This window comes from Corvus hawaiiensis, chromosome 2, assembly GCF_020740725.1.
Source record: "Corvus hawaiiensis isolate bCorHaw1 chromosome 2, bCorHaw1.pri.cur, whole genome shotgun sequence".
NCBI classification, from domain to species: domain Eukaryota; kingdom Metazoa; phylum Chordata; class Aves; order Passeriformes; family Corvidae; genus Corvus; species Corvus hawaiiensis.
In genome coordinates, this window is record NC_063214.1 from 28,505,605 (window position 1) to 28,528,394 (window position 22,790).

Sequence of the window (22,790 nt, forward strand, 5' to 3'; positions counted from 1 at the left end):
CGCCCGGGGACGTCGCGCCCACTGTCCCTCCCCTTCCGTGGCACCTGTCCCTGGGCCGGGAGCTGCCGCCGGCTGCAGTCCCCTCCCCCTGTACCTGCACCCTTCGCCGGAACGCCGGACAAAATGCCCGCCGCCAGCTTCAGAAACTGCTTTAAATATATATATGTAGAATGAAAAATATATATCCAAAAACATATATTTATTGTATCGATATAAAACTTCTACCTATTTATCTATCTATCTATCTATCTATCTATCTATCTATCTATCTATCTATCTATCTATCTATCCTGAGGACACAGGTGTATGGGAAGTTACGGGCACACACACGAGGTTTCGCCCGAGCTGCGCCGCCCGGGGCAGGGCGCCCTAAGCGAGGGGCGCACGGGAGAGCACGCTTCGAACTGCGGGTGGGAAGAACGTCTGGGGAATTCACAGAATCACAGAATCGGCTCGGTTGGAAAAGACCTCCGAGATCATCCAGTCCAGCCTGTGACCGAACACCGCCATGTCAACTGGACCAGGGCACTGAGTGCCACGTCCAGTTTCTTCTTAAACACCACCGGGGACAGTGACCCCACTACCTCCCTGGCAGTCCATTCCAATACCTAATCATCCCTTCTGTGGAGAAATTCTTCCTAATGTCCAACCTAAACCTTCCCTGGCGCAGCTCAACACTATGTCCTCTCGTCCTGTCGCTAATTTAATTTTCCCGCTGAGTTCTGAAAAGTCCGCAACCGTAGCCAAAGCAGAGATTACTTTAAAGAAAAAACCCCAACAACCCAAAGTAAAACACCCACTATCCCCTGTAATTGGCCCGGTAGCGCCGCGGACCCGCCCGCTGGCCGCGCTCCCGGGGCGCTGCGCCGCCGCCGCGGTTGCCTGGAGACAGAACCGCGGCAGCTCCGGGCCCAGGTACCGGGGCTGTGGGGAGGCCGCGGCAGCTCCGGGCCCAGGCACCGGGGCTGTGGGGAGGCCGCGGCAGCTCCGGGCCCAGGCACCGGGGCTGTGGGGAGGCCGCGGCAGCTCCGGGCCCAGGCACCGGGGCTGTGGGGAGGCCGCGGCAGCTCCGGGCCCAGGCACCGGGGCTGTGGAGAGGCCGCGGCAGCTCCGGACACAGCCACCCCCGGCGGGCCCGCGAGTGCCGTGGGCTGTCCCCGGTAGCCCCGCTCCTCACGCCCCCGCAGCTTCTGCGACCTCGGGGCCCCTCTGTGCCCGCACCCTCCCCAAGGCCCTGTTGAGGCTCCCTCCCCTGCCCGCCCTGCGGAGCGCCAGGTGTCCCTTGCCTGCCCTCTGCTATCCCCGCTAAACAGCAGTGAGTGTCCTTCAGCAGGGATAGACCATCCCGTACTTCCTCTGAAATGTGGGACTTGTTGGGCTTTCTTCACCATGTGTGAGGCAGTTGATTTCATTGCTCGTTCCATTTGTGGCACTGCTCTCATTTTTATGATTTTTCTTTACGCTCTAAGTTAATAAGTAACTGGTGATGTCACCTGCTCTTGTTTCTGCTTAGTAAAAGCCTGGTAACCTTTATTCGCAGGGCAGGCTTTAAGAAACTTACTTGCATGTGGCAGAGCTAGGATATGTGGATCATACAGAGGGCTACTTTAGGTACAAGACTGGAAATTAGATTGGAAAGAAATTAGATTTATTTCTCCTAATTAAATAGGAGAATACTCCGCATGTGTGCAACATAGTGAGGAGAACAATAGCAGGGCTCCGGTCCATGTCTTTTCTCTCTCTGATGAGGGAGAAGAGAGACAATGGAGCTGTGATAAAGATGATGTGTCTAGATCCTGCTTTGTAGCTTTATCCTTGCTGTCTCCATCTCTGACTAGTAAATAATTTATATACCTAACTGCTGTCAGAATTTATATCCTCTGTTATTCTCCTTGCTCTCAAGTCTTCTAGCTGTTGTAAGAGCAGCCATATTCTCTAGTACATTTTTTTTTCCTTGGGATCTTGGGTTGATTGCCTAAACTGACTTTTATTACTAATTTTCTAGTAATGCTGATGGATAATGGTATACAGATAGCACTGGTTTCTATGCCTGATTTACACTTGGATATTTTTCTTTCCGTATATAAGCACTAAAAGACTTTAATTTTTTTTTTTAATGAAAGTAAATTTCACAAGACTTTCCTGTTTGCACGTTTTGCACTCAGCAGCAGCCCCGTAAATTGCTGATGTACTCTGATGTGGTCTGAAAGCTAAAAGGAGTACTGAGAGAGTTGGTCGATGGTCTGCTGTTTTTCAAAAAGAAATGAAAGACTCAGAAAGAAGTGCTGAGGAGACCATATTTGAAAATGAGTTAAAGAAACAGGACTTGGCAGATGGCAAGAAACCTGGCACATCCAAAGCAGAGCTAGACTCGAAGAAGATGCCTCAGCCTGGAAGAGATGATCAGTATGGAGTTCCTCGTGGCAGACATCCCTCACGATACCCAAATGCTGCAGCTGTGTTTAGACCAGTGCTAGCCCAGGTCAGAAAGAGCAGAGAGAGTAGCGTGGAGAGCTCATAATGCAGTGCTAGGAGGAGTCAGGATTGGAAGTCTTGGGACAAACTTGAGTTCCTTCATGTGGAATGAAAACAGCTAAAGGAATAACATACAATCTCTCCTGAAGGAAAGACCAAGTGTCCTTTTTTTTTTTCTCTCCAAAGTCCATCAGTGGGTAAAGCTTTTCTACAAAAAAATTAGCACATTTTGGAATGAACCAAGAAATAAAATCCTTCAGAAGTAGCACAATGTAGAGATATTTTTTAAATCTCTTGCTTATTGCTGGTACTAATAGCACTGCAGTTTTATTCTGCAGTAATAGTTCCCTATTTCTACATAAACTGAATTAGTGGACAGAACTGATTATCACTCTTCTGTGGATGTAAAAGCTGATAGGTGCTGTCATTTAAGCACACCTAAAGAGTTAATGGTGTGGGGCAGAGACAGCTTAAAATAACTGTTAGATATGTTCTGTTTTCTAAAGTAAAACTGTAGGCTGCCTTTTGATCATTATTTAATTTCATGTATTTTATGCAGTTGAAGTGTCAGTCACAGGATTTATGAAGGCAAGAACTGCATTTATGAGGCTTACACATTTAAACATCTTTTTTTTCTGGAAAGAAGAAAAGTGTAGGATGACAAAATAGAAAGAAAGTGGTGTCATCTCACTGAATTTGTTTACGTGTTAGCAAAAAAACGCCCATTTGATTTAATTATGCTGTATTTTGAATAAATGAGACAATTGTCTGAGATGAGAAATCACTTAATGTCCAAATTTACTGAGAATTTTTGAGAGGCTCCTATATGTAAAGATTCTGTGTGGCAGCAAAATTGATAAAGAACATTTTAGTTTTGAAATAACTGAAGACATATACCTGAATGAACACAATTTGAAAGAAAATGGAACTTTGCTGAAATTCACAACTTGCTGCACTGTCCACTGAAACAAGGATAACCTGAATTCAGTCCTGATGGAGTTCTTGGAAATGACGACACTGATGTGGATCTGGTACAGTTATTTCAAGTCAGTGTTTTGCTTTACTAGGACTAGGGAGAAAATAGGCTGCCCTGGTCAGGCATTGGTAGAAAAATTATGAGCGTTTTTTTCCCGCTAGACTTGTCACACCGGTTCTACTTGTCACCATCTCAGTTTTCAATATCAAAAGGCTTAAATCCTTCTGATTTAGCAAACCTGCCTCAAAAAAACCTGCCAAAACCCCCCAGGTTTCCCCCAGGAAAATAAAATCAACATTCAGAGAGATGAATGCCTTTGTCATGGTGAGCCTGCACTGGAGTTTTTTGGATCAGCCAACTCATGAATCCCAGAGTCTGCAGCCAAAGTAGACACGTTACCCCCCATGAGCCTCTTCTGAGTCCTTAAATTCAAAATCTTCTTAGGCACAGTGCTTGAATGCCATCACAAAAATGTGCACAGTGGACACTGCAGTATCTTTCTTTAACTAGATGTCAACGCAGGCAGAAATGTTCATATCCTCTTTCAGCCTAAAGCATTTTCCAGATAGGAATTAATTTATAATGAAAACTATCATAGTCTTAATTTTTAGAAGAGAAATGATTGCTAATTAGTTAAAATAATTTGAAAATTCATTGCTCTTTTCTCTGTGGATATGAAAACACTTCGCTAAGATGGGTAAGTATTATTATCTAATTTTTCACAGGAGATAACTGAGACAGCCAGAGGTGAAATGGCTGATACAAATTGTACACGTCATTACTGGGTTTGGAATTAGAATTCAGGTCTCTGAACACTCCACTATCTATTTATGCAAATAGTCTATAACTATTTCTTCAACTTCAGTGATATCAGTGGTGTTACCCCATTAAAAACTCATGAATTTCATTTAAATATATTGAGATATATTGCAATTGTTTTATTTTCATTTGTTTTCTAAATGTAAAACTTTCTGCTTGTCTGTTTTCAAGTTTTCCTCAGCACTCCTAAGGGATAAAAGCTCATTTGTAATTCTTATGTGAAATTATGCAGGAAGGTCAGATTGTGGCAGATACTCAGAACCTTTGGATGAAGATTGGCTGTATAACAACAAGAATGACATGTCTGAAATATTTCTTTGTCCTTCTTGTCCTTCTCATGGGTGCCATTATGTTAGGACACTTTGCCTTTCCTGAAATATCGGAAAAGCCTGAAATTCCTCAAAATATTTTTTCCAAATGGATTCTGACCCAAAGCTGGAAACAGGAAGTGCATTTTTAGGGATTTTTTAGTGGTATCAAAGTCATGATTACAAATGAAGAGAGATTTGCTTGCATCCTGCCCATATTTCTTATTCTGAGTATTCATGTTTCTTTTCATTCAACTTCTGAATTTTCTGATTTCTGATAGGTTTTTTTGTGCTGTAATATTGATACAAAGTTGTTCCAATGTGCAGTTTAAGGTGTTTCATTTGTGTTCAGATGGAGAACACATTTGAAATCAAAAAGCAGAAAAAAATTAAAGTAAGAACAATGCTTATGCTTTTTTGCTTCTTTTTGAGACTTTTGTAAAAATGGTCAATGTGTTTGGTTTTTATATGACAAATTTGGACCTTTTCCACTCCAGAGGACTGTAGTAACTAGTGAAAATTGTAGAACTCTGAAAAAGATAGTCTGAAAGATGAAAATCACACAAGGGAGGAATGTTATTAAGCTGTTTTATTATTTTTTAATTGTGTTAACTTTTAAAATTTGTTTTCCATTATTATAAAATGTTTTGGATAAAGTCCCTTTTCCTTAAAGATTCATCTCTCTTGCTTTTCCATTCAAGATATTAGATGATCTCAGAATGTCTATGTCCTGATGTTTTTGTGAAGCCCACCAGAAGAGTGGAGGAATAGCCTCGTCTCAAAAGCACATCTCCTCCCAGTATATTAAAGAGAAGCTCAAAACATTTAAATCAGTTGTCAGTTCCCCCTGTTACACAGTATTTAGATGAAAGTCTTGCTGTAGCAATTTATTCAGAGCCTGGAGTCCTAAAACCTGGGCCAAATCTTTGGGTTATCTGTACTTGTGTGCAGGCAGAAGACAAATACCATCTTTGGGAATCTCAAAGCATTTGAGAGGAAATGAAAATGGTCTAAATGGCACATAAAGGCAACAATACTAAACGTTCCTCCTTACCACCTCCAGGGAGAGAGGACATCCATCTTTTCCAATGGAACAGGAGGGAAACAATGAGGAACCAGGAGAAGATGCACAGGCAGATCCCAGTGGTGAGTATTTCCCCGTTGTATCGTGATTTCAATACTGAACCTACAGTAACTTCTGGCTTCTTTCACCACTCACCCCTTTCTTACTAGTAAGTGTTCATCTCCAGTTCCTGCTCTTGGTGTTGCCAAATTTTATTTTTACTCTGTTCATAGTGAAGTTCTGAACTAAGCACTGTGCCTGCTGTTCCTGTTCTGCCTCAGCTCACAAAGTCTCTCCCCTGAAATTTTTTGCTGCTTAGACCTCTCTTTGTAGATAATACTGAAATCAGGTTTTTAACTCCACCAGACTCTTTCAGTCAGAGGCCTGTGTTTTTCTTTTTAACATATTTTTCGTCTTGAAATGCCTGTCCAGTGTCTATTTCAACTGTCCTGCATGTCATCTAACACACTAGATCCAGGTAGCATGAATAACAAATCCACTTTAGAAGGATTTTTTGATGCATTGCTACATTACTTTTGGCATTTGTTTGATCTTCCTATTCCACCTTTTTCCTGTTATAGGACGGGTTTCTTTCCTTCCCCTGAGAGAGTTTTAAATTACTGTTTTTTGGAAGCAAACTTCTCCTTACACTTAATGCTAAACAGCAGGAAGTATGCTGTTGGACAGAGGAGATTCTTCTACTATTACAGAACTATATATTTATTTAATATGGCATGTATGAGCAAATTAGTCCAAGGAATTAATTCCTAAGAGGGTGATCCCAATTATACTTTGCAAAAGAAGACAAAACTAGTGTTTCAAAGGAATCACCAAAGCAGAGGAACAGGAGGAAGAAGGGGACCAAGTGGAATCAGATACTGGAAGTATTATTGAGGACATGTTGGCACAAACTTAAAACCCCCGGTACTTTCTAGTTTTCATTATTTTTCACTGTTATTATTTAGAACAGCACCTCAGGCTGTAATCAGTTACAGTGATTGAGTATTTCTGCTCCCTTCCAATTGCCTTAACTTTGCTCTTTGCCTGGCTGGTCTCTGACCCCTTTGCTTGTTTTTTGTGGCACACCTAGGAGAGAAAACAGTCAGGACAGCATGAAATGCTTACAGAACATATTTAACCTGATGTATCCCACTGGAAACTACTTTTAACAAGTGCTTATGACTAGTTGGAAGTCAAGTTGACAGTATTATGCATTGCAATACAGTGAAGAACTACTCTGGATCACACATTAGCAGCTTTCTTTCTTGAGGACAATGGTGTCTTCTGGTGATTCATTATATGTGGTTTTACTAATTGTTTTGTGTAACAATGTGCATTCAATAGCTACTGAAAAGAGACACTTTAAAATTTGTTTGGTTTCTAAAGTGCAGACCTAAACATCAAGCAAACCTCAACTGAACTGCTTTGGTAAGTCTTCAAGTTTTAAAATCAGTATTTTTCAAATGGTCTCAAAATTTTTCTTGTTTCAACTCTTCAGTTTTGAATATTTACAGTAAAGTTTTTAAAAGCTTGAGGGAATGTTTGTTACAGGCTGTCCCAGAACAAGTAGTTACTAAGACATGGGACCCCTGTTTTGAGCTCTGAAGTATTTATTGCTCTGTCAAAGGAGGCTAACAATTGTGACCCCTTCCCTTTAATGGTTAGGTGCAAATATCAGCAACTAACCCAAAACGTATGGTGAATATAAATTTCTGTTATGTTCCCATTTCTGAGGTGCAGAAGGCAATTTGGAAGAACAAGGCAGTAGTCAAGTATCCTCAGAATCACAAAAAAGGCCTGAGGAGGTAAAAAAGGAAATCCCGGAAAACTTCTTCTATACGTATGAAGATGTATATTCAGGCCCATATGCCACTGACGACACTGAGATACCCACTGACCTTCTTACCTTTAAGTATCCTTTCTGTTGAGCTTGTGCAAATTCAAAGCTAATGATATTTAATATATGTTCGTAAAATTGTATTTGTCAAATTTGGAGTAGCCTATGTGGCATTAGTGGGATACCTTTGGTTGAGACATGGGGAAAAATCCTGACCAGTTATGGTTCTGGGTGACTTTAATCTTAAATGTTGTCTTGACCTCATAAACATTTCTTACTGGGCATAATGCTTACTATTATAAGTACTCATGTAGAACTAGATCATAGAGAAGCTAATGTGACCAGGCAGAAGACTAGCATAAGAATATGCCCTGCAAAACTCTCCCTTTCTCTGCAGCCACACTGGTGTTCCCCAAGAAGCTGAGGGGAGGGCAGAAGGGCTGCTGTGTAGCTCATAAGGGAGAAGTGGGAAAGGAACCAAGTAGATTTGTATTCTGGTGCTCAGAAGATCTAAACTGATAGAATAAAGGAAGTGATGCCCATCAGTTAAGAGCTACAATAAACTCTTTGATAGGTATGGTCAAGTAGGGTAAGATAGGATATGTGTCTTTCATATATGCTGGTGGTTTTCTCTGCAGACACAGTTCAGTTGCTAATGAAGACTGGATTTTCCCTTCTCTACATCTGCCTGTACACAATTAAGAAGTAAGCTTGAAAACTTGCTTGGTTTGATCTCTTGTCTGTAGGACAGTTCCTGGTAATCTGGTGCACATCTTTTACATTTTATTTGAAAAGGGAACACAGGTAAAGTATGAATTCCTTACAGCTCCAAAGGATCCAGTAGAAGCAAGAGGTGTACCCCTACTGGAGATGAAAAGATGGAATATGAACTTTAGAAGGCCTTTACTTGTGCCTTCCTCTCAGAGTCATATATTTTACTTTCACTGTATACTGAAGAAAACTATCTCCTGCCTTCAGGCTTAGTCACTAGTTTCAGTATTCCCATTTCAGTTTCAGTTTAAGCATTTCTATCCACTTAGTAAACTTTCTAGAAAGACAGTGTCTAATCTTTTCCTTATTGGACTGTTCCCAGACATTCTTTTGGATATGACTGTACCAGACCTGTAAATCTGATGGTAATGGATAGCCATACTGTGGTGTATATAGCAGGCAACCAGGTGGTGCTCCAGAACCTGAGAACTAAACATCAGAGATATGTCCGGAGCAGCCGTGGTGGTGGAATTGGGTTTATCACAGTATGGCTCTTGTTTCTTGTTTAAGAACCTTAGTCACTATCTAAGAAAAAAACCTGTTTGCTTGGTTGTGGTTGCCAGATATGGGAGATTTCTACAGCTGCACATGCATATACATAAGAAACTATGGTATTGATTAAGGGAATGTGTGGACCATGCAGCATGGGCTTCTCATCCCATTAATGTAATTGGCAGAGAACAAGTATTTGCACACCTTAGTCCCAGGCTCAGGTACCTAAAAGGATTGACAAGTCCAGGTGGGATAAATTTTTAGCACTATTACATTCTTACTTAAATCTTCTGGCTCATAGAAACTCTTATTTTTTTCAACACTTCATCTGTCCTATTCACAACTGACACTAATATAGAGTCTTACTTGCAATTAAAATTTAGAAAATCAAGCTCTTGCACAAATGGAGAGAAAAAGTATCTGGTTTCACTCTATTAAACTTTCTATTAAACTTATCAAGAGCTTGGAGTCTCAAGTGCTGTCTCTGAATTTGAAGCACCTTACCCTGTGAAAGCTCTGCCATCTCTCAGTTTTATTGCACATGAGCCAGGCTTTCAGACTACCAGCCTCAGACTGTCCTGCTTCATTGTAAGCAGCCTTTTCTGGGGAATCGATGTACATTTTTACACCTTCAGAATACTGTTGCTCAGGATGGCTTTTCTGCAGCTGTCTGCTGAAGTAGATAGCTGCTGACACAAATGCTGCTATGGAAAGATTAGCTAGTGGGTTGAGTGAGGCAGGAATAGTAAAAGAATGGATCACAAAGCAGGTTAATTCACCATTTGTCGTGATTCTGCAGTGTATGTGTGATATACCATTTTGTGGGCAAAGTGGCTTCATTCTGATCTTGAGCAACAGGTTGGCAGTTGTTCAGAATAAACACACAGAAAAATGCAATCTAGTATTTATGGCAGTGTGTTTTGACTAATGAGTGAGTGAATACAGTAACTCAAAAACTAGCAGGATAAAGACAAAGGTGTCATTACAGTGTGCAACAGGACTTCTGCTTTTTCAAGGCACACCCTAGTAAGGAGTACTTTGCCGTAGGAGAAAAAGGAGGGAAGCCAAACATTGTCATCTACACATATCCTTCAGTGAGGCCCTACAGAATACTGAAAGGTAGTGTAAAAAGTTCTATTTTCATTTTATACAGATGGACTAGTGTTTAAAGATCCCAGCAGATGGAGTAGTGGATCATTTTTAGTTTAGAAGGAAATAGAATCTTTTGGTCCTTCACAGCAAAAATAGAAAACACTGGTTTCAAGTTTTTTATTATTGCATGGGAAGAAACTTTTATTTGATCAATAGCCAACTTAGAGCTGTTACCTATTGAAAAAAAACCTCAGTGAAAGTTGAGCTCCTTCTGAGTAGATTTTTGTATTGTTTCTATCTTTCCTGTGCATGTGTACTGGGGCTTGTACATTTCTTCAGGTGGAACAGAGACAGCTTATGTTTTTGGTGATTTCAACCGTGCTGGCACTTTGCTGGCCAGTGTTGGGAGCAGCCCTGACTACATGTTGACTATATGGGACTGGAAACAAGAAGAGACTCTGTTGAGGTCAAAAGCTTTTGCACAGGATGTTTACAAGGTCATGTTTTCTGCTGAGAATGAAGAGCATCTAACTACAGGTGGATCAGGACACATCAGGTAGGTTTAATACGTAACACCTCTGCAGTCAAAATACATAGGAGATGACAAACAAGAATGTATCCTTAGCAAACATGTACTAATGAGGAATGCTATTTTACTTAGCTTTTACAAAAAGGAGGAATTTCAGGACCTTCAGCCAGTCAAACAAATCTTTCAACGCCTTTGCTGTCCAAAAAGGATGATGCTTGATGTTAAATGTCAGTACCGCTGGCTCCATTCTTGTAATTTCAACAAACACTGGGAAGAAGTAATGAAAAATACTTATAGATACATGTCCTCTAGCTGGCCTAACATAGGATATATGCCTTCTGTGCCTTCTACCTTTGATTTCTTGAGCTCATCTGCTCTTTGGACAGCTATTAGAGGTGATTGCCAAGTCATGGATCAGAAACCCTCTAATCCCACCAGAAGCCTACAAAAGATACACTTCCATATACTCCCTTCTCTGCTAAGCTCATGGGTCCTTTTGTAAAAAAGGACCAAACACCAAATGACTTTAAACTTTCATTTTGTGTTCTGGGTTTATCCAGTACTTAAATGTTAACACAACAGAGACTTAAGATATGAGTGCGATCCTATCGTAATAAAAATGATACCTTTAAAATTACAATGCATCTAAAGTTTCTTTGAATTTTAACAGGGGAATCAGATCAAAATCTGAGATTTGCTTTATAGTTTGGTTGCAAAGTAGGTCTGAAATAGCAAATTACTTATTTAGACACAGAACAAATGTGGTGTAGAATGCATTATTTATGGAAATCTGAAAGAACAAACCCTCTTATAAGCTTTCTTTTGAGCTAAAATACTACAAATAAACTGTCATAGCTTTTATAACATGATAAATGTGACCTTTCACCCAAATGTTGACTCAAATTACAATTTTCAACAGCTCTCTTAAATGTAATGACTCCTGCACACCCTGAACCATCCCTAATTGCAGTAGATGTTAATTTTTCTGCAATGCAGCAATTTCAAGTTATGTTGTACTAATGATCAAATAGAAATAACTATTAATATTTAGGATAAAACCTTTGGCTCAGTGAGATTTTATAGTACAGTTCAATTCTGCAAGAGGGCTTGGATGACATTCAGTGAAGACCTCAGTCCCTTGGATTTACAAAGCTGAGCATCATACACTGGAGACAGCAAGAATAAAATAGGTATCCCCTAACTATGTGTATGGGTTGTAGCTGGAAAGATGTAGCTGTGCATTTTACACTTCTTAATTTTAAATAGTAGTTTAATCTTCATTCTGCCTATTCCAAATCCTTTTTCTAGCTTTTTCATAGGAGTAGCATAGGGAAATGTTTGTGTAGTTATAAATCTTTATCTCATTTTCAAAAGAAAAAAAGCCCAGGTTCTCCTGTGAAAAAGAGTAATAAATGAGCAGCCCTTACCTCGGAGGCGTGCCTGGTAAGGGTATTGCAGTGTCTGAGAGAGACTGAAGAGTGTTTAAGAAACCTTGTATCAGACAGGGATGTTTTTTCTATACTCAGGTTCTGGAAGATGGCTCTCACATTAACTGGTCTCAAGTTACAAGGAGCTTTAGGCAGGTTTGGAAAAACAGCAGTGTCCGACATTACGGGTTTTGTGGAGCTGCCCGATGGGAAGGTAAGTAAGGAAAAGTGACAAAAAGAAAAAATATTATGTACCCCTTTAGGCTTTGATATAAAGTCTGCTTTGTAAGTTGGAGAGTTACTATTTGCTTCAAAATGTTTTGAATCAGGCCCGTGATGCGCTGTTCTGAGAATCAGAATCAGAACAGTTCTGAGAATTGTTGCCATCAATCTGCCCAAAACCTGGCCTGCTTTGTAGTAATTGGAAAATACAGTTAGTGTTGTAGTTCACAGAGAAAAGGTCTCTGTTGGCTCAGAGCTGAGTGTCTTCTAATGGGGTAGCGAAAACGTCAGTGTACAGAAATACAAAGAGACTGTTGGTCCTAATCGACAACCATTTGCAAATTATGTCACACTGCTAAAAAGTTGAGCCTCCTCACCCTTTACATCTTCTCTTGCAAATGTCTGTACTTTGCTATTGATTTAATGCATTCATGGAAGGAAGCCACAAATGTTAACTGAGTTCTTGCCTGTATTTCTGCACGATTGCATGCAGGTGCTAATATATTTATCTTCATTTGCATTGAAGGTTGTCTCAGGAACTGAGTGGGGCAATTTTCTGCTTTGGGAAGCTGGCCTCATTAAAGTAGAGCTCTGTCAAGTTGGACACAAGCCCTGTCACGAGGGCCCTATCACCCAGTTAGTTCTTGATGAAGGAGATCTTTACTCTGTTGGAAAAGATGGTGTCATTCGGGTGAGTTTTTCTTTTGCTCTGCCTTTAGGTGTGCAAATGTATGACAGCAGGTAAATACTATGTATCTCATTTACCAGGTTTTTGGAGGAAATTTTGGAGTGCAGTTTCTTTCTGAAAATTAATTTTTAGGACAAAGAAAATAAGAGCACGTCTCCACAGTGTATGTGTTTGAATTGGACAGCATGGCACGCAGTGTCCCTTGTTTAATAGTAATAAATAAGTCAGATTTTACTTTAGTAAATCAAAATAATCTTCAGTGGTCTTCTAACAGCTTTGTTCTTGACTGCTTTCTAACATTTTTTCGTCTTTATAATTTTCAGGCCTATTAATGCATAGTATTATTTCAAAGATAAATAATAAACTACAGGAATATTTGAAATTAATTTTCTGAGTATTTAAAAGCTCAGATTATTAATGCTAAAATGACACAGAAATTAATGAGCATCTCGGAGATAGGTATCCTGAAATAGGGGAACAATTACAAGAAAAATCATCCTGAAGCTAACATATAATTTTATAAATTAAGGTCAAGATGTCTTCCTTATGTATAACACCAGTTTCTGATCTCAACTGCCAATGATCAAGAATTTTGTAATCTTATTTCCCTGCTCTTTAAGGGAGGACATGATGTGTCTTCTGTTGATGTGTGAAATGATCCAGATAATCAATGGGAAACTGATCTGTAGACAGTGGAAGGTTTCAGACACTGTTGTTTCTGTGTTTTATAGGTTGGTGCTATCCCCTTAGGAAAATTCACTTGATTATAAGCATGCTAACTTATATCTTGTCCTTATCCAACAGAGCAGAACACGGAAGGGTTAGACTTCCCATTAGTTTGTGCTGCCTCAGTATGAGCCATGCAGAGAGCCCACAGATATCATTTGGTCTGCATAGTTCTGAAGCTGCCATGTGCTAATGCCAGGGCTGAATTGAAGCTCCTGTCATTGTTCTAGGTTATATTCAAAGCAGTGATTTTGCTTTCTTAAAATTTTGAATTTCTGTATTTATTGTGTATGAAAACAACTCAGTCTTATAAAAAAAACCCTGCTTTTTTTTTTTTTCTTTTTTTTTTAATTCTTCCAATGCCGTGAAGGTGTGGAACTTCGAGGTAATAGATACTGCTGATCCTGTGGATGACACAGGGTTAGTGGAGGTGGAGCCTATGAGTGAACTTTGGGTTGGCAAGAATGTCAGCCTGAATTTCATGACAAAAATTCATGACCATGGACAGCCCTTTTGGTATGCTCAGGTAAGACATACTCAGATACATACATCCCTACAGAGAAACACAAGATGAAGGAGGTGATGGTAAGTAACAGCAGGAGTCCATTACAAACCAGCGTGTTTATTTTTGGTGGAATTCAATCTTCCTCTGGATATATAGAAAATCATCTTATCTATCTACCTACCTACCTACCTATATTATTATTATTATTTTAAAAATTATTATTTTTATTATTAGTTATTATTATTTCAAACACTGAAACAGGCTTCCTAGAGAGGTGATTTAAGTTCCAAGCCTGTCAATGTTTAAGAGGCATTTAATAGAGACCCTTAATAATATGAGTTAACTTTTGGTCAGGCCTGAAGTGATCAGGGAGTTGGACAAGATGATCCTTGCAAGTCCTTTCCAACTGCATTATGCTATGTTATGCTGTGCTGTGTTTTTAGTGTACAGTAATGTGTGAGACTGGCATAAGGATAGGAGAATGACAAAAGGTATTGTCCAAGTTCTATTGCCGTGAATTGATGGATGGGATTCATAAGACCAACATCATTGCATTTAGTAATTTCTGTTTCACAATGATAATCATTAAGGAGTTTTTAAGAAGTCACCATGTGCAGCTTTATTTCCAAATTGAGTCTGAAAATACTCAATAAATGTTTTTTTCTTCTTCAGGATACAAGTGGAGCAATATGGAAGCTGGATTTGACTTTTTCAAATATGGTAGTTTTATTTTTTCTTTCTTCTGATTTCTTCAGTTCATTTGCAAAAGGAGCCATATCCTATTACATTCTGTAACAGGATTCTGGTTGCACCTGCAATGGAATTTGTGTTTTATGAAGTTGCACAGTAGAAAATTTTAGCATCGGAACAAATATTTTGTTTTATAAAAATTTTCAAATGTAATTGATTATAATGATTGTGCAGGGTGACAAAGAGGAATTTGATTTTTGATTCCTGAAATTTCAGCTGCCAAATTCAAGTTACTTTAAAGGAGCTTGATTCTGATAAACTGGTAATGAAAGTTACATGGATGCAGGAAATGAGTTCAAGGAGTGTCGATATTTCCTCTATAGATAGGTGTTTGAACCAATCCTTACTGTAGTCTTTAAATGACAGAAAGAACTAGAAAAAAACAAGGCGAAGATGAAACCCTCTTGTCATGTTTTATCCTACTAGTAACTAGTGTTGCTGCTGGAGATGTTTTTGGTGGAGAAGTAGATGGCAGAGGTAAAAAAGGGGGCATTTAATTTTTGCTCTGGAACAATCCCTTGCAGGGAATAAAATTCTGATGTGAAAAGTAAAATATGATCCAAGAATTTTATAGTGAATAAAAGACACATACTATACAAACTAATGTAAAGAAAGAGTAGCAAAGCCTGTAATTCCTTGGATGATGAAATGATTTCCCAGGCAGCATAAACCCAAACTGGAGAGCACAAGAGTAGCATGCAGCAGAATTTCTCTTCTGTTTTGCGCCGCAGACCCATGACCCAGAGCGCGTGTGTACCTTCCACTCGGGGAGGATTGAGGCCATTGGTGTCTCTCCCTTTACATGCCTGATGGCCACCACGGCTCTTGACCGTAAGTACAGTGTTCCTTTCCTCTCATGCACTGCCATTATTGGTTTTGAAGGGCAATGATGCTCAGTTTGCAGCTACTGTGTTTTGCATTTGTGCATTTGCTCTTGCAAAGTCACTTTACACACAGTTGTTATTCCTGGGATCAGTTCTTGAATAGTTGAGGCAAATCATTAATATATATATATTTGAAACAACGCATTAATACTGCTTCATCTTAAAAACCTGGGATTTTAGCAACAGAAGTTTTTAATGGGAAACTTTGTACACTGTTCTGAAGGAATGGCTGAAAAGACATTCTGAGACAAAAGAGACATCTGGTTTGGGTAGCAGCACTTGTATTCAGGGCTGGGGATTAATAGGTGTTGGGATTTTTGTTTTGTAAGGAATTACGTACACCTCCAGCATAGTGTAAGCCATTGCAAATATTAATGTTTGTGCTTTTCTTAGAAAATACTATAGCTATTATGCTCTCAACAACAGATAACATGTAATTACAGACATATTCATTTAACTTGTATAAATATTGCTGTTTAGGCCTCTCACTGTTAGCTTTATTGTGCTTTGAAAGAAGAACTACTGGCCAGAACATTAACAATGTCATTTACCTGCACAGAAAACACTGCAAGGTCTTTTAACTCAGTTCTTGTCAGTACTATCATGTAATTTATCTGTGTTATACAATGCACATATTCTTTTAGCCCGAAGACAAACTCCTACCGGTTGAGCAATGACATTTCAGATGTATGCCAGTTGGAATGGAATTCTATGTGTGCCTACAAATCTGTTAAATTTCCCTCTGGTGAAATTGGATCTTTTGTGGACAATCTCCTATATTTTCCTCCCTTTAAATGCTTTCGTCCCTAGGCAGTCCCAAGTAGTAGCCTATCATATTTTCCTATGTTGTCAGTAAAGATTTTCCTTACAGTATGCCACAGTTCTGTGCTCTCTTGAAAATTACATGTGGATTGTAAGCATGGGACTTCTTATTACAACCCTCAGCCTCGACAACTCTTGGTTCTGTATAAGTTGAAGAGTGAAGAAATCATATATTTTGTTCATGAGCACCATGCTAGCTGTGGTACTCTGTAACCATCAGTCATCTTTCCAGGCAGGCATTTTATTACTCAAAAGAGAAAACATACATTTTATCCAGATTTTAATTCAAATAAATAGACATTTCTGCATAAATCCTAACCTGTAAGTGCTATTGCAAGAAATAAATTCTTACTGTCTCATTTCCCCACAGGGTCAGTGCGCATCTATGATTTTGGCAGCAACAGCCAACTGAGTGTAATCAAGTTTAAACAGGGAGGAACAGCGCTGACATGGGCACCGGCTGTTGTGAGTTTTTCCTAGCATGTTAGCAAAAATTCATCAAGGAGCCTATGAGACTGCCAGCATCCAGAAAGCTGCTCACCAAACAAGACACTAGAGGTCATTTGTTAGGCCCCAGTGCAATTTACCATAGCAGGATGTATATATAAGTTTGTGGAGTAGTGTGTTGCATACAGTATGGGTACAGTTTAACTTTATTATGGATTATCAGGTATCCGACTTTGTGCCTTCCTAAGATTTTAAAATCAGATCTTAGTATGCAGTATGGGAAGTAGTCTGAGTTTGTAGACTAACAGCTTCTATTTAACCCACGCAGAGCAATTGTCAATTAACATGAGTTAGTTAACACATTTTGAAATGACAGCCCAGACAAATCACAAACATTTGGAGATAAATCATAAAAAAGTGTTGCCAGAACTGATCATTTGTGGAGTGTGGAGTCTATCACTTTTAGACATATTTGCTAATTTTAATTAAAATAGTGTCTAGTTATGTTCTTGAGAAAACACAGCAAGCCCGATGGGTTAATTATAAGCAGATTTAGGAGTAAAATAATTACTTGAATGTTCAAGGTGAGGGTTCCACTGGGACAATGCCTTCATTTTATAAAAAGAAATATTTTATAAAAATATAATTCTGGCCATGCAGGCTTTCAGAGATGTTGTTAAGTGGTGACCTGTGAATTCATGAGGTAAGCTGTCTGCCACAATAAATTGTGCAGCATCACAAAACTGACTCAGTTCAGTTTTATGAAAATTGTTACTAAACCCAATTTGAAAAACAAAGGGTACTTAGTCTATCTAGCTGCATTTGAAATCACATTAGATACTCAGACACAATTCAAAGTGTGCAAATGTAATTGAAAATCTGTGCTACTAGTCTGAGAAAAATTAATCCAACATATTTTAAAGCATCTGTATGCCATAATCTCCTCATAGGCAAGCCTAACAGTATACTTGTTAGATAAGTGAACACTGAAGTCAGCTTGTAATTGACATCAAGACACTATCATGTAGGGCAAATATCAGCTAAATCCACAAGTTCAGCTATATCCAGCTAAAACACAGACCTATTTCTGCTAACCTTTATCACAGTTCAAGCCTCTCTTAATTGTTAGCAATTGGCTTACCTACAGGACTTATGGTAAAGACTCCTACTTTCCGTCTCAAGTAGCTGTCCCTGTTGACTCCTGTACTTTACACGGAGTCAGCCAGACCCAAGCCTGTGCCCTGACCTCTTCAAAAATCATACTTACATTTAGTACCCCATATTATATTCAGGGTAATATAACTCCTTTTTTGAGTTCCGACTCTTCTCCTTAAGAAGCTACTGATATATCTTAATGTCAGTATGAATTCTCTTCCTCAGACATTACAAGCACATCCTCATTAGCATTTTCAGTCTCAATGGCATGTTATCACTAAAAAAAACAAAGCACAATCCAACCCAAAAAATAGGCCCCAGTTCTCTCTCTTCCTTCATGGTATTAGAGAGAATAAACAACATTTCCCATGTATGAAATATTCTTTGTGCTTGAGCAACGCTTCCACATAAGGTGAGTTGCAGGTAAACACCAGAGCAGGTGCCATATGGATTATTCTTCTAAGCTCTCAGATGTACACTGTGATTGTTTTTCTTCATTTCACTTAAAGGTAAATCCTGAAGGAGGTCTGATTGCTGTGGGGTTTGAAGATGGTGTTGTCCGCATAATTGAGGTTTATGATCCCAGACTGCTGCCTGGTCATGCCAGACAGGCCAGTCAGAGTGCAGAGATAAATCTGAAACAAGTCTTCAAACCTCATGCTGCTGCAGTTACAGCCTTGGCATATGAACGAAAGGGACGTGTGTTTGCCACAGGGGTATGTATCATTTAGTTTGGTTATTTTTATTAAGCCACAAACGTAAAGCCTATTTAAAGAGATAAAGTTTGTTTACTGACAACACAGTTTTACTTCTGTTGCTGCTGTTGATTGCTTGTTGTAGTTCTCTGTGCTGGGAGAAGGGTCTGTTTGCACACACATCTGTTTTTCTGTAGGAAAGCAACCATGCAATTCACACAATTCATTTTGTGAATTACTGGACTGTTTAGTGTGAATTCTGTAATCCCCTTTGAAGGTGGATTTAGTTCATTTTGGAATTAGTTTAGTAGGATCTTGGAATTAGTAAAAGCAAGTCTGTTGATACACCACATTGGCAGCAATCCAGCTGCTACTCAGCCTTACCACAGGGTCAGTCAGTCAGTTTGTCATTATGCCTGGTAGTCTTTGAGATGATTTCCAGTAAATGTGGTGTCTCTTTTTAAAAGCTAGTCCTTAGCCCTGATCAGTGCATTTGCAGTTACATGTTCCTTGAGCTGAACTGCCACGCATTTCACTTAATGTAGGATTTAAGCTACAATGAATCATGTTGTGTACCAGTTCTGGATTTTCTTGTTATCTGGGGAAATCAGCTTGTGCTGTCTTATCTGAAAAATCAGGCCTGAGCCTGAGATTTAAAGGAGATCCTGGGCCAATGGGCAGAAAGCATGTGGTTGGGGATGCCAGAGGAGGCCCATGAGAGCAATTAACAGTTATTGGGTGCAACATGTTTCTTGGAGCAACATGGGTAGGATTTTTATTTCCTCCCAGTAATCATCATGGAAATCCAGTCCTAAGTTCCCCTGTTTAACCACAAAAAAAAAAAAAAAAATTGGAAGTATGTGCTTATGTCATAAAGTGCTTAGAGTCTTTTGAATTTTTTGGTCAGCTTTGATTCAGTCATCATCTTTGTTTGTTTGTTTGTTTTTCCTCAGAGTAAAGACAAAACAGTTTTCTTTTTTGCTATTGAGGATGAATACAAGCCAATTGGATTCATCTGTGTCCCTGGGCCTGTACAGGCATTACAGTGGTCTCCACCTTCTCATGTGAGCACATTTGTTTTCTTTCCTTCCATGCAGTGTTAAAATATCATTTTGAAAAGAACTTCCAATGAAAATAGATGAAGACCCATAACTCTAGCCCTTTTCTCTATAGACAATACAAACAATGTTTTGCTACTTTGTTCTTCATGCTGCTTCAGCATGACAGCTTCTAACAGGTTCTGTGTAGCTGTATCTCTGGCTCAGTCACTATGGACATATTTTGGGTTTTGGATAATGAAAACCACAAGATTTTGGTTTGCTTTTTGAGCCCTTGACCTGAAGAAACAATCTTATTCCTTAGCTTTTGGAAGGTCTTATTCTTTTTGACAAAGAAGTTATTTGGGCATTATTGCCTGGGACTCGTGCCCATATTAAGACAGGCTTTTGCAAAGCATTTTGACCACATTAAGCAAGATTTTGGGTGCTTCTTGAAATTCACATTCTGTGTTTGAAATGTGTCAGGACATATCGAAATAGATTCTTGCTAATATTTAAAAGTGTTCTAGGGTTAGGGTAACATCTGACATTTTGTTTGGTCGAGTATCCTTATTTAGAGGAGAGACTATTCATTATATTTAGATGCTGACAAGATACATTTTACACGTGCATAGTGGCAAAGTGTTGGTATTTTTACTTATTAATTGGAACTGCTAAAAACCGTGCTAGCAAAAGAAGTCTTGCTGGTATGTGTTCTATCTTACTGCAGAAACAACAGATCTTGATCTGACAGTTGCTTTTGGAGTCCTTTCCTTGAAGACAAGGTACTCCCTCTTACTAAAAAAGCACTCATTGTGTCTTGGATGTGTTAGATTCTGCCTGAGTAATTTTGTCTACCAGTATCTGGCCTCCACTGCCTGATGGAAACACTTGCTTAACACAGTGCCAGCATCTGAGTGTCACACTACGTCTTTTTTTCTTGTTTTAAAGAAGCACTTTGGTGATTAAATACATTACATTTAATGAACGCATTTTTAAACTGAGATCCTATAGACACAGGAATCGTATCATTCTTAGGGTTTCCATAGCAACTCTAATATGCCCTCTTTGCACATTTTTAGTGATGGTCAGATAAAATAACCCTCTTTCTTTTCTCCAGATAGCTTATGTAAACTGAACCTAAATACGGACTTGTCTTTTAAAATCTCAAAACACTGAATAATTATTACCCTCACCTCATCTATTCTTCCTAACTTTGCATTTTAAGGGGCTTGTCAGGTACCAGCAAAAAACAAGCTGAGAGGTAAGTAGCATTTGGCAAGACTCTGAGCCAAGTCTTGATGATATAAAAGATTTATTAGTATGAGAATGTATGAAATTATCAACCCCAAACCTCCTAACTCTTGGGTCAAATCCGTCTTTTAATTTAACCAAATTTCCAAAACATCATCATGCTGCTTTCAAGCTCAGGAGTGTCAGAATTTTAGCTGGTTTGGACACAGCAAGGATTTCAATTCCTTAGCTTTGCCTAGCATAAAAGAAGCTCACTGATTTCTGATGTCCATTTAAAAGTGTGCATTGAAATAAGAGAACAGGTAAGTGTGGCTGCAGTTTGGCTATGTGCCTGTGCATCTACTGACTAACTTTTCCTCCCATTTGTCTCAATTCCATTTGTACATCTGCCCTATATTTGTATTTGTGTTTTTATACAGGACAAGAGCACATTGCTCATCCTTTGTGAGAATGGCTTTGCTGTCCAGGCTCCTGCCCCTCTCCCTTGGAAGCAGGATACAGTGACCACCTATCACATAAAAAACCTGCCAACACAGTACTTCCATTTTTATAGCATTAAATCCCGAATCAAGGTAAAAAACCCTTCTGTGGCAGAATTTAATCTTCTCCATTGTGCCAGGTGACAAAACTACCCAAAAGAGTTTTTAGTCCCTATATTTCATCACAGGGTTTTTGCTAAGCTCCTTGAAACAGAATGCCAGGTAGTTTGTGGCTTGAAATTACAATGCCATTTGTAGCTTGAAATTACAAGTTGGTTTTGTTTTATTCAAATAAAACCTACATGGCACTGAAAGCATGATGTAAATTTTGATTATAATTAGAAGACAGCATTAGAGAAAGGGAAAGGTAGTGCACTAGTTCTCAAAATATTTTAATTTTTGTAATTTTCACAAAAAGAATATTTCTTGTGGTTGATGTTGGCCCTATAGGAAATTCCTTTGAACAGTTACAAAACCCCCATGTAGTCACCTTGAGCAAAACATGAAACATCTCTCTTTATTTAGCAGTATTTCTGTTTTTTAAAAAATGTTTAAAGGTGTGCGTTTCATTTCTGAACAACTCAGTATTTAAAAAGAATATGTGGGGCCAAAGGAAAAGAGTTGTGCCAATTCACAGCTGTAGTTAACTTTGTGAAACTAAAATGCAAGCTGACGTTAAGCTCAGGAGGGGAACTCCAGTGAGCAGGCTCTCAGTTCCATATTCAATCCACCACGAACAGCCTCTCTGGCTCTGTTGTTAACTTGTGATTTCTGTGCCTTCTCTGTTAACTGCTCCTGTATTACTCAATGTCAGGCAAAGCTTCATTTCATGTTATAACTTGGAGGAAGTCAGTACTCAGGAGAAAGATCTTTACGTGTTTTTTCACAGCAATACCCATAAGAATGATCACAAAGCATGCATATTGAAGGAGCGATTAAAAGATTGTGTGTAGAGTTTTGTTGGTTTTCTTTTTTGTTTGTTGGTTGGTCTTGTTTTGTTTTGGTTTTTTTTAGTCAAATAATGTTGAGAAACACTCTAAATGCTAAAAATAAAAAATGTTTCTACAGAGAGAAAGGATATTAATTGCTCTCTTTTTCCTCTGGAAATAGATCAATAATTAATAAGTTACAACAAGGAAATTTTAATGCAAGGAAAGATTTCTCACAGTTAGGGTGGTGAAGCACTAAACTTGTTTTTTATAGTCTGTAGAGTCCCTAGAACAGGAGATTTTTAAAAGGTAAATCAGACAAAGATCCACTGATAATATTTAAAGATTTGCTGATTCAGCAATCTAATATCTTCTTAGATATTTTAGAGAATGTTTGATACTTTTTTA

General features: G+C 38.9%; 1 protein-coding gene across 1 annotated transcript in view; it reads left to right on the top strand.

Moving 5' to 3' along the window:
* Positions 1-915: 915 nt before the first annotated feature.
* Positions 916-22,790, top strand: part of CFAP44 (cilia and flagella associated protein 44) — a 42,294-nt gene continuing 20,419 nt past the window's right edge. Inside the window, 15 exon segments of the mRNA XM_048293965.1 lie at positions 916-1,315; positions 5,642-5,724; positions 7,382-7,553; positions 8,572-8,734; positions 9,758-9,860; positions 10,173-10,389; positions 11,889-12,003; positions 12,538-12,702; positions 13,796-13,951; positions 14,603-14,650; positions 15,412-15,511; positions 16,757-16,851; positions 18,498-18,704; positions 19,637-19,747; positions 21,394-21,546. Coding sequence (XP_048149922.1) covers positions 5,667-5,724; positions 7,382-7,553; positions 8,572-8,734; positions 9,758-9,860; positions 10,173-10,389; positions 11,889-12,003; positions 12,538-12,702; positions 13,796-13,951; positions 14,603-14,650; positions 15,412-15,511; positions 16,757-16,851; positions 18,498-18,704; positions 19,637-19,747; positions 21,394-21,546 — 1,863 coding nt within the window. The 5' untranslated portion in view covers positions 916-1,315; positions 5,642-5,666.